This window comes from Aptenodytes forsteri, unplaced genomic scaffold (assembly GCF_000699145.1).
Source record: "Aptenodytes forsteri isolate BGI_AS27 unplaced genomic scaffold, ASM69914v1 Scaffold172, whole genome shotgun sequence".
Lineage (NCBI taxonomy): Eukaryota > Metazoa > Chordata > Aves > Sphenisciformes > Spheniscidae > Aptenodytes > Aptenodytes forsteri.
In genome coordinates, this window is record NW_008795018.1 from 1,031,304 (window position 1) to 1,043,910 (window position 12,607).

A 12,607-nucleotide genomic window follows, 5' to 3' on the forward strand; every position below is an offset into this window, starting at 1 on the left:
TGGAGGTATTTAAAAGACATATAGATGAGGCGCTTAGGGACATGGTTTAGTGGTCATGGTGGTGTTGGGTCGATGGTTGGACTCGATGATCTTAGAGGTCTTTTCCAACCTCAATGATTCTATGATTCTATGATTCTATGAAGCTGATAGACTTTGAAAAGACTCTTCAGAAATCTCAAGTCATTTCCTCATAAGATGGGAATTGCATTCATCTTTTCAATGCCTCTGCCTTGTCCTCCCCACGAGTACGTCAGGGCGTACCCCTATATCCTGTAAAGCTTCGTGCCCACCTATTTCAGTTTTCTTTTTCTTTCTGCGCCTCTTGCTTTTACCGCTCAGAAGGAGAGCAAATACAGACTGAAAAGAATTTTGATAACTTTATGCATCATTTTATATGGGATTATAGGAGGAAAATGCACACGGAGAATTGATTTGCATATAAATTAACTGCGCGCTTCCGTTTTTTCTTACAAGCACTTTGCTCTGTTGAAAGGCTACAAGTGGATGGACAGAATAATCTACAGTCTACCTCAGGGAGCACAACAAGCTTTGCCCAGGCAGTGTCCTGCCAGCATCCTTTAACTCTGCTTTTGTCTTTCTCGGTCAGGAAGTGGGGTAGGGAGGGAGGGAAGTGCTTTTCCCTGTCCCTCGTGCTGCTGGAGCTCTTTGTAAAAGCTTTCAGATAGCAAGGGAGCAAGGGAGTCTGTGGCACAGAAGCTGACACAGAGATCCACCTCGCTCGCTACATGTAGAAGATGGCAAACATCCTTTAAAAGAAGACTTTTTTTAACGGTTTGTGATCTAGCCTGAAATACAAGTGGGGACCTGCGTATGGAAGTACCTGCAACATACTAGTAGTAACGCCTGAAACCTCTAGTCCCCATAATATTCTGATGTATGTTTTCAGGAGGAAGGGTTTATTTTCTTCAAAAAGTAGTTGACATTATTAAATTCTCTTCTTTTTATAAGACTTTGCTTTTCTATAAGCACATCTTACAGAAAAGGAAAGGTGTGCTTATATAGAAAGGTGTGCACCTTCTATAGAAAAGGTGAAGACTTTCCTTTTCTATAAGCACAAAGCTTACATCTCTACTTGCTGTTCTCAGTTCACTGAAATCTCTAGTACAATCAAGTCTCCCAAATCATCTGAAAGACACCACTTGCATTAATTAGAACACCAGTAATCTACTTGCATACATTTCCCTACCTCTAAAGGCATGCAGGTTTAAGCCCCAAACCATAAATTCTTGCACAGACTTTTTTCACTTGAACCTAATGAACAATATGATATGTCTGGATCTGTGCCCAATATTTACAGCATCAGGATTGTTACGTGTGTATCACTCAAGGGGTCCTTGAGTGGCAGTAACAGAAAAAGTGCTTGTGGGACAGGAGGCAAGGAGAGTTACAGAGGGGTTACCCTGCCAAGCTAAGAATCAGCCTCATCTGAAGCTGACAGCTAAGAAGAGTCTGTGTTTGCGAGCTTGCTTGCTCGGGATGTGAACATCAAAGGGCAGAAGAGAGCGAAACCGAGAGTGAGTATGGGGAGAAGAATACAAGAGGGTTAAACTGAATTATTTGTACTGTCCCACTCTGAAATTGGAGTGTATTCCCTCCCCTAGCCTTCCTCTCTGTCTGTGAGACCATAAGGAACAACTTCCCATACCAGCAAAGTGAAATCACAGCCCTGTTTGGTTTAAGGACTTTTAAGAGGAGAATGCTGGCTAAAATAAAAACAGCAGTAAGGAAAGGGAAACTTTGCAGTAACTAAAAATAAAGGCACACCACTTCACAAGACTGGTTATTGCATCTGTCCAGAGTTTGGAATTCCAGACATCAGGGTCGGGAGGTCACCCAAAGGTTACTTTTCTCCCAGTCAAGAACAAACACAGCGGAATTGCACACCAACGTCTTTTCCCAGCCCACTTGAAGAGTTGCCAAAGCTGCTCTTGGATGTGTTTGCAAGTGACGCAAAAATCTATTCTTAAACACAGACAGAATATACATCAGTCACTTAGCACAGAAGGAAACCATTAACATCAAAAGGGGTGGAGTAGAGAGGCTTTTTATATTACCAACTGCTCTCATAAATTTAATGCTAAGTGGAAGAATGTAATTGATTTGTATGTGTTCTTTATCTCACATGGAAGGCTAATGCATTGCTTCGGTACAGTAGTGCTGTTGCAGAATTGTGTAAATAAAATATGGCAGAAAACCAAAATCCAAAGCAAATGCCCTATTTTTTTTTCCTGAACCACATTTCTGTAATTTTGGTTTGTAATACATAAGCAAGCTTCTTTTTTTAGAAGTATTGAACTCTAGCTGAAATTCCCAAATGCTCCAAATAACATGGTAATATTTTAAATGCTTTACCATATTTAGCTTCAAATGACTGTCATTATTAAATAAAGTTAATTCTCCCAAATAGTCCTAGTGAAAGTATGAAGTGTACCCAAAAAGAACAAAACCACTGTGACTCAGATTGTTTGTATTTGTCTTATTTAGGAGAATTTGTGGGAATTTATGTTTTACTCCCTTAACGTCTGTCGTGCGTTATTGCAGATGATGTACGTAGACAGTTTACTTTTAATAAGTTCTTGCAGAACCTAATGTCCTTGCAGAACCTAACGTTTCCTTGAATGGCAAACAAAAAATTCAACCCAAGTCTTAATTAACTTGTTCTTTTGTACCTTTTAAATTTCTTTTGATGTGGTTAAGGTTGGCCCTGAATGTTCTCTTGAATTCTTAGTTAAACACATTAGGAGCAGCTATAGTACTTTGTAAAAAGAAATGTTTAAAATGCCCCCATCATTTGACAACATGCGTGGAACCTGGGGCATCGAGTAACAAACTGAGAAATCTGAGGAAGTTCAAAATTTAGCATACCATATTTTCACATGTGATATGTGGAGGACACTTGCACCGCTCTGTTCAGTATCCTGTCTGCTTCTGATCTCCATCCTCTTGAGTCACCCTGCTGTCCTCCAACAGTTGTCCTACCTCTGACACTGTAGGCTGTCTGAGCGTGCAGGTCACAGAAGGATTGTCACACACTGGGATATTTAGTAGGCTCCACAGTATCAGCAGTATGAACTTGGAGAGAAAGTACTAAGCCATTTCTTCTCGCACCAGTTTTTCACCTTCAGTGTAACTTAAGTAATGGATACTTTAGAGGATTGCTAAGAAAACATAAAAACTGAAATGAAATATTTTAGTGACTTGACAGAACAAAACTGGCATGTCTCTCACTTGTAGCTGACTACAGCTTGGACATGTGAGCCATACTAGTCTAGTTCCTAGAGCTTATGCAGAAGTGAATGTGAGATGTATAGATAAAACATTATGGAAAAATTGGAATATCATTCCAGCCCTTTTTGTGTGTACTTAACCTCTACAATTAAATTTCTCCGTGAGCTTTGAAATGAACCAAGAAGATTCAGCCTACGTTTTCCAACAAAATCTAGATCATCTTTTCAAAATTTCCTAAGTTGTTAGAATTGTGCTTCAGATAGATTTGTTGTAGTCTCTTAAATGGGCTTGAGACGTACATGGATCTGCTTTTCATTTACAGAGCAACGTTGTGTTGTTGCTGGATACAAACAACGGTGCCCTTCGCCGACTTTTGCTCTTACCAGATGCTCAAGAGTCTCCTAAGAGAACATCTTGGTGGAGCAGCAAGGAAGAGATGGTGAGGAATAGCACCTGCCTCTATCATACTAAGGCTTTTTTTAAATCAAAGCTCAATATTGGAAAAACTGCCCCAGGATCGTTTATCTTTCTGTTTTCACGGCCCAAGCACTTAATTGTTTACTCTTATGTATGTTTAAATGCCTTACAAATAAAATAGCATTGTTATGGAATAGTGATAAGAAAAATACAAATAAGTTGTATTGTCTGAGGATATGTATCTTTAAAATATCCCTCTTTGGAGCTAGAACTGGGAATAACGGAACATTACAAGGAATTATGTCCAAAATAATGAACTCAATTATGATGTAATTATATGACTTGGGACAAGGCAGGCTAGATAGCATTTTGAGAGGTAATTAATGCCATGGATTATTCTAAATAAAGGAAAAATGTAGTACACTTTCAGGGGAGACAGGGAAACTCCCTGGGACAAATCTAACAAACACTAATTGCTGTGTGATGTATGTATACAGAGCAACTACAAAATGTGCCGAGAGTTTTCACACAAAAACTGGCTGGTGTTCTACAAAGAAGCAGGGTGAGAGTAAATTATATCCTTGTATTATATTGATTTACAACAGATCTCCTCGTGTACATCCCTATCTGACTATTCTTTTCTTGGCTTCTAATTTTACAGAAACCGCCTTATTGTACTGGATGTATTAGAGGGTCAAACTCATACCATCTCGCTTCCGATCAATCTGAAATCTGTCTTCCTGGTGGCTGAAGACCGGTGGCTCTTGGTGGAAAATGAAACAAATCAGTTAGTTAAGCCTAGTTTTCTTGATGGCATTCTTTCTTGTTTGTGTCTTGTTTATGTTCAGGAGTTTCACGCCTGGTTTTTTCAGTTTGTGAGACTGGCTAGACTTAAACAGTTGGTGTTTAAGATGCAGATTTGCTCTGGTGAAAGTGCAGGTAAGCTTTTAGAGTAGAAAATGGACAGGATATGCCTGCATAAGTTCATGCCTCTGAAAATCTAGACTAGCTTTGATTGTTTGCATGTTAATACTGTTTTTACTGAGGTGGTATTGATCTTTAGAAATGAGAATGTTGGTGGACTTAGCTTTGGAAATAGAGCCATGTCGTCCAGAGTTAGTGCCTGCTTGCTTTACTTTCATGGTCACGTGAAAGAAATATTACTCTGCTGTCTTATTTTTATAAATGCACAGCAAATAAAAGTGTGTAAATAGTTACCAGAGGACAAATCTGCCACTTGCTGGCTTACCCTTTACTATCTCACAGTTGTTTGGTAAATCATATTTAGTTTTAGCAAAAGGTGTTGACAACCTTGTTTGTATAAATGTAGAATGTTTTCACTATTTCAGAAGATAAAAGTCCTTGTTTAGAGTTACAAGCTTAATCAGGAATTATTATAAATCTGTATCCTTTACAGGAAATTTCTTTTAACCAAGCGTGCCCATGTGGAAGCTGAAGACAGTGATGTTTGCCAGCTGTATGCATTGAGTGAAGAGCCAGCTGACATGGGATTTGGCTTAACAACGGGTATTGAATGCAAGCTTGGCTTGTTCTTTTTTTTTTTTTTTTTAATCATTTCTGTGTTTGCAGCTGCACAAACAAGGCTCTTTTACTTTAAAGGTCTGGGTAACCTTCTCTCTGATTCTCTTTTTGTCCTCCCCTTATCATGTTTGGTTAATAATAACTTTTTACAAAGCATGGCAAATTCCATGCTCAAACTTCAGGTTGTTTGAATAAAACGTCTTTGTTTCATTGTAGCATTTAAGACCCTTAGTCATGGATTTTCAGGAAACGTACAAGCATACAGAATGGAAAAGGAAAAAAGATGACTAGGCAGGAATTAGAACATAGGAATAGAAGGAACCAAATATGTTGATGAATCCAGTCTGTATGCTGTTGCAGGTCTGTTACACACACTCATGAGCAAGAAGACATTTCCCAACACTTACAAAAATACAAAAGACCTGCTGTTAAAACAGAACAGAAGTCACAGTTTCTAAAGTTCTGCAGATAGTGTGCAGGAGGCCATTGAGGCCATCACACTTGTGTTAGAAGGGGGTATTTGTTGAGTAAAATTCCCAGACGGTGCTAGGCATTGAGGCATGTCTTAGCTACAGAAGAAGGCAGAAATCTCCAGTGGTCATCATTCTGCCTGGTAAGATCTGCCTATCTTCAGATCTGGTGACATTTTCAACCCTAAGCATTCGATCACGGTGCACAAAATCTTTAGTCTACCTGGTTTAATAACACTGGAAGTACATGTGCATCCCACCTAACAGTTTATAGGCTTTGGCCTATCTCCAGTGTGTCTCAGAGAGACAGAGGAAAAAAACCTAGAGAAACCACTTTATATCTGTTAAAGAGGGAAAAAGTTTTGTCCCAGTCCTTGTGGCTAGCATAAGTATGAAGAATGAGATTAATACAGTGTAAACATGATACAAGCAAATGCTATTGACAAATAACAAATACAGCTTATTTTACACAAACAGTAATAAATTGGATACCAAAGAGACTAACCACAGCTTAAATATGTAGGATCCTTTTTATCTCTTGTACAGTTTACTCTATCAACTTATCAAGCTCCATCAGAGCACAGTAGTTTCCTTCCTCTTACTACCTCATTTAGAAACCATTATAGAGTATCATTCCTCAGATGGGTAGAAATGTTATTATAATTTCCAGTCTCAAAGTATTTGTGCACAGTTTATTGCTGCATGCTTTTTGTGCTATTTTTATCCTTTGTTATCTTATTTCTTCTCTTCCGATCTAAAAAGTTATCATATCCCCTCTCCACCTTTTTTCCAAATCATCCAGCAAACCCCGAATGTAACATCTTCAGCCTGTTCTCATTCTTTGAGGCAGAACCTGTGGCAGGAGAACTAAGAAAAGGTAGACCAGTGTGGGTTTGCCACTGACCCAAGCCAGTAGCCCATTCATCCTTTGAGGGAGGAAAGATTTTCTCCCGCTGCCAGGTAAACGAGATAGTCTGCCCATTGAAGTGGAAACAGTGTATGCTGCAGAACTAAAGATAGCAGGTTCTGACTGTGTTGATAATTTGAGGCAAGGTAAAGGGCTGTTGCAGTTGCACAGAATAAAATTTAGTTTTCCTTAGCTTAAAAAGAAAACTAGACCTTTATTTACCAGAAATGTGTTACAAATAACATTATTTAAATTGCCAAGACAGCAAGACAGCTACCAAGAAATGTCACATTGACACTTAACCTGTGCAAACCTACATTTTGCCTTTTTGTGCATTTGCATAATAACAATCTTCACTGAGATCGCATGCTGTTCTATTCCATAGGCTTCCTGCCTCATTTGCACAGTAGAGGGCAAAATTAAGTGATATAAGCAACTACAAAGCTAGTATTTCCTGATTTTAAGTACTTAACTTTACAAAAATAACATTATTTCCTGACTTCTTTTCTGTGTTACAGTATAGTATAATCAAATCTTCTGCTTTTTAGTAATTTTATGCTCAAAGCAATAGCAATGATCAGTGCTCAGCACTCTTACAGTTAATATTGTTTCCTATTGCACATCTGGATTTAATGACTTTCATTTTGTTTAATTTCCCTGTTTAGTGTCAGAACTGTGTGTGCCACATGCAGTTTCAAGTGACCAGCTATCTTCAGAAAACCTCAGTGCAGCTGTGGGACAAAAGATCAGCTCCCCCAACAGGATTTTCTCAGATGAACATAATTATGCTACTATTGTTATTGGTTTCCCAGACCTCTTGGTAAATACTCAGCATTATTATACAATGAAGTAATATGATCTCATTTGTTCTGTAACCAGTTAAGTACCTGTTTACCAAATGATATGGAAAAAGAAGGGAATGACAGTAAATGACAAATCCATGTAGTGTACACCATTTGGTAGGGTAGTCTAATCTAGAGGGATTTCAGTGGACTTTGAAATAATAAGAAATTGGACAACATAATGTCTAGCACAGACAAAATTCATTGTAGGTAAGTTCTGAATAGTACTGGGTAAAGGAATATTTTCTAAATCATGTCTTTTTATAGATGTTTTGATTAAATATAACCACTGAGGAAAAGGATATCAGTACCATTTTGGGCTGTTCAGCATGAACTACTTGCTCAGTATGCAGCAGCTAGCAAGACTAGATTTAAGAAAAAGAAAAAAGATACAGAAAATGGTAACAAAACTGTACGGCCCCTTCACTATTTAATAATGTAGTTAAGTGTAAATACTGCATGTAATTGTGCTCATTCCTGTGATGCAATTAGAAAAGGACCAGAAAGGAAAGTGAAACTTAACAGTGTAATGACTAAGGCTGTTGCAAGGAGTGGAGGTAAACACAGGGAAAATAAAAGCAGTATGTTTAATTCTTTGGATTTATTTATATTTACTACCTATTGATACGTAAAAAGGGTGGTGCTTATGGAATAAATAATTCTATGTCATGTTTGCTTAATAAATTGGGACAAATTAGAAAATTTCACTGTTAACAGACATGAATTTTGGGAAAGCCAAATGACTGAAGAAAATACTCTGAAATCCAAAATGATTCAAAAATATGTTTTTGTCAATAAGACATTCCCTGTCTTTGCAATTAGCTTTTGAGTTTTACTTGATTTGGATTTTTATTACCAGACTGATTATACTAGCTTTTCATATTATTTATAATAGATGTGAGTTTATTGCTGGAAAAGGGAGGTAGTCTAGAGGAGGGAGTACTAAAGATGCTACATACTTCAATACCAACACTGGTGATGAAGCATTTTGCACTCCCTGTTTTAGACTGAGGCCCTGTCTTTCCTTATATACCGTTTTAAATGTCCATGTGAATGTCAAAGAGGGAGTGCTAAAGGTGAATGTGAGGGTGGTGGGAAAAAACTTCAGATGCAGTGTTTAGTGTTAATAGTGTAGGTGTTTAGTATGAACAAGGCATCTAAGCTCTTACTCATAGTAGCAATGCTCAGCTGACCAAATGTAAAGGCCTTCTTCAAGATGAGATGATTTATTCTGTAGGCTCTACTGACTATAGTGGGAGATGAAGCACCTGGCTCACATGTGGACACCTACATTTATGTCTCTGAACCTGGAGCCAAATCCCAGCCTTAATGCCTAGCTTTGAATTCACTACTGAAATATCTGTTTGCATTTATCTACATTAGTGGAAACTTAGATTATGGTAACAGTTTGTTACATAGTTTGATTCCAGATTAGGTTATTTCAATGCTTTCTGTTCCTGATTCAACATGAAAAAAATTGTTGATTCAACTTCAGATCTTCAAAGAGTCTCAATTCCTAAAACTTGTGTAGGTGGTCTGTTGTTTTTCACTCCTATAGGAGTTTTTAATGACAAAATAATCCAGGTCTTTTCCTTGTCATGTGGTGACATGAGAGGTAACCACAGTAGCCACATTTGATTTGAAATTAGATAAGAAGTGGAACTTACCAAGAAACGTTTGTTCTTAGGCTCAATAAGAGTAACGTTTTGTTCAGTAGACTCCTTCTCTCTTGCAGTCTCCTAGTGAAGTGTATAGCTGGAAAAGAAACTCCTCTCTGAGTGGCAAACGTGCTTCTCCTTCTGATCCATTTTATTACGGAGCCCGGAGGAAAACAGGAGCTGCAAAACAAACCAATTGTGTAACTTTATTGGCTTCTAATCAAATAGTCAGAATTTTAGCACCTGGAGATGTGCCTTTGAAAGACATTTACCCAAAAGGTAAGAGGTTCATATACTTGTGCTGCAACAACTGTACACACTTGTTTTTGTTTTATAAACTGCAATCACTCATCAATTTTTCCAAAATGTTTTTAAAGAATCACAAAGCAAGCATTTGAGGAGGAATGAGGGTAGTTGCACTCATTTTTAAAATTATTTGGATCTCATTAACGTGCTGAATTATACTTCTGAGGAATTAACAGGCTACCTAAACTGTGAATATCCCAGTAGATGGGATCTCCCCCTGTCCGCACAGGGAACCAGCTACAGGAACATGATCATTCCAGTTCAGCAATCGGCCTTCACCAGTAATTCCAACCTCTGCTCAGTGCCACACAGACATGCAGTGATAAGACAAACCTGTTGTCCATCTAGGTCAGTATTCTGTCTCCAGCAGGGCCAATAGGAGAGGTTATTTCAGGAATGCATGTGAGCCTGGCCACTTCTGTGTCTTTCCCTTCATACTTCCTCAACATTTGCAGTTGTTTTGCTAGGGATGTTGCAGCGGACATCCCTGCCTCAATCTTGAAATCTCCTTTTATGGACGTGTTGCCCACAAGTTTGTCTGGTCCCTCTCTGAACTTGTGTGTCTCCACAGCAAGCTCACAAGTTCACTACTCTCTGTGATCAACTGATCTCCTACCAGGTTTATCAAGTGCCCCTCATTCTAGCATTGCAGGGTTGGGTGCATAACAGTTCTGCATTCACCTTAACTATCACCTTCATGACTTTGTAAACTTCAGTCACATCTGCCTTCTCTCCAGACTGAAGAGACCCAGGCTTTTTAGTTCTTCTCTTGTCTAAGAGAATGTTGCATGAGCAACATTCACATACAGCAAAACCATCCTCCACTTGTACTCTATTAAAGCAGGAATAGACTATAGACCTTCAGACTTTTTTGTGCTGCCATGCCAAGCTTTCTGTTATCGTTGTATCTTTAGCTTCTTCAGCCAATAACTGAAAATATACCAATTAGTGCTAAATAACAGCATTTGTGAGTTTTGCATTAATTACCTCTGGAAATCTCCAAGGAAAGGTCACTATCAAAAGGGAAAACCTCCAAAATATTTGTACATGGTAGAATGGCAGGTTTTTGGAATTCATCATCACAAGAAGCTATTCCTGATTTGTTCTGTATGTGAACTCTCTGTCCCAGAATAAATGCTTTATTCCAAATTAACTCCCTTTTACAAAATAAATTGTCTAATGTCTGTCCTCATTTAATGCAGATTAACTTCCCTGTGTAGAGAAATCCTTTTATTTATTACTAAAAGGATAAAACATTTATTTGACTAAAGAAGAAAAGTCAAGAGTAAAAAACTGAAGTTAACTGCATTTGTAAAGAAGAGATTAGCTTTTAAAAAGATTAAACTTTAAAACATAGTTAGAGTTAGCATGATGATCTTGGAACTAATTATACTACTTCAGGCTGTAATCCTCTCATACTTTATAAACTGCTAAAGGGCCAGACTGGGTCATTTTTTTTAGGCCTTCACGGTAAAAAAAAAAAAAATCTGACTCTGAAGTGGATGGTATAAAAATTCAGAAGGTAAATCTTCTGAGCTTTTGTTAAAATTAGTTTATTAATTTGGGAGTGAGGGAGGGATACAGTGCTTCCAAATGATACCTAAAATTGAGATCTTGACAGTTATTTCTAGAAGTCTCTTAAGTTGCTGTGGTATATAACACTTTATAATGCTAGATTAGTATAATTAAAAACCAGGGGACATTCTTCATGAATCCTGGATGGTAAATCTTCTGAGCTTTTGTTAAAATTAGTTTATTAATTTGGGAGTGAGGGAGGGATACAGTGCTTCCAAATGATACCTAAAATTGAGATCTTGACAGTTATTTCTAGAAGTCTCTTAAGTTGCTGTGGTATATAACACTTTATAATGCTAGATTAGTATAATTAAAAACCAGGGGACATTCTTCATGAATCCTGGATACCAGTGACCTGAGCAACTTATCTGTCTGAGAATTGGCTTCTGTCTGACTGAGCAATTTAATTTATATCTGTTGTTATAGCTGAACAGGATACTAACTTTTTTTTTCCTCAACTATGGTGAAATATATTCATGAATAGTGATTGATAGCTTTAAATTTGTAGAAAATTTTATGAGGTATAGTTTGTACAGTACTTTATGGCCATTTAAGCTGAAAGACTTAAGGCCTTCTTGAAGATCATTATCATTGATTTTTCTTTTCTAAATGACATTTTAATTTATGAATTACCAAAATTGACCTTAACTGAATCACGTTTAATAGGACCTTAGTGATACAATTAAATTGGACCTGAGCAAGACTCTAGGTTTTCTATTCCATAGCCTTTTTCAGGACTTCAGACATTTCCATTTATCACTTAATGGTCAGTTTTTCTAGTGGAGGAGGAGCTATGAGTGGAGTCCTACAGAGACCTGTGCTACTCAGCATGGTCATGAAAAAATGGAAAAATGAATGAACAGTGAGGTGACAGTGTTTGCTGATGATACTGGTTATTATTCACGGTAGAAGGGATTCACCATGGGGGATTACAGAAGGACTACAATGCTGATTGCAATAGAAATGGCATGTGAAATTCAGTATAGATAAATATAATGTACATGAAGGAAGAAAGAAAGAGTCCTAATTCTAGATCTAAAATGATGGGGCTGATCAGTACATCTAAGGAGCATTCTTTTGGTGTTATGATAGATAGTTTCATTAAAATATCAGTTCAAAACTCAGTAGCAGTCAAAAAAAGCAAATAAAATGTTAAGAATTACTAGGGAAGAAACAGAGGAAAAACAGATAACGTCTTTGTGCTGTTGTGTAAATCCATGTGTCCTTAACACCTTGTAGTTTACATTTCAAGGTGGGAGAAGACTGAACCGGGATAAGTTCAGAAAAGGGCAACAAGGATGAGCAAGATTACATTGGCCAAATCTCCTGCACGTGGAGACAAGATCAGGAAAGGGATATATGGTGGAGTTCTACAAGAACATGTTTGGCATGGAGATGTGGAAAAAGCAATTTTACAGTTGGTACCAGAGTTAGGGGGCAGCTAATGAAGCTAGTAGGAACTTCATCAAAACAAACAAAAAGAGGTGGTTCTTCACAGAGCAGGGAACCAAGCTGTGAAACTGCTTCCCAAAGGATGTTGTGAATGCTGAAACATGGATCCAAAGGACAACTGGACAAACTCATGGAAAGTATATAGACATATAAATATAATAAATATGTATTAAATAGTATATTAATAAT

General features: G+C 37.7%; 1 protein-coding gene across 2 annotated transcripts in view; it reads left to right on the plus strand.

Annotated features, from left to right (window-relative positions):
- VWA8 (von Willebrand factor A domain containing 8) overlaps positions 1-12,607 on the plus strand; it is a 211,062-nt gene that overhangs the window by 139,118 nt on the left and 59,337 nt on the right. For both annotated transcript variants that reach the window (XM_009275642.1, XM_009275641.1), the window contains exons 30-35: positions 3,572-3,688; positions 4,164-4,228; positions 4,328-4,453; positions 5,084-5,193; positions 7,251-7,405; positions 9,163-9,364. In XM_009275642.1, coding sequence (XP_009273917.1) covers positions 3,572-3,688; positions 4,164-4,228; positions 4,328-4,453; positions 5,084-5,193; positions 7,251-7,405; positions 9,163-9,364 — 775 coding nt within the window. The remainder of the gene's footprint in view (positions 1-3,571; positions 3,689-4,163; positions 4,229-4,327; positions 4,454-5,083; positions 5,194-7,250; positions 7,406-9,162; positions 9,365-12,607) is intronic.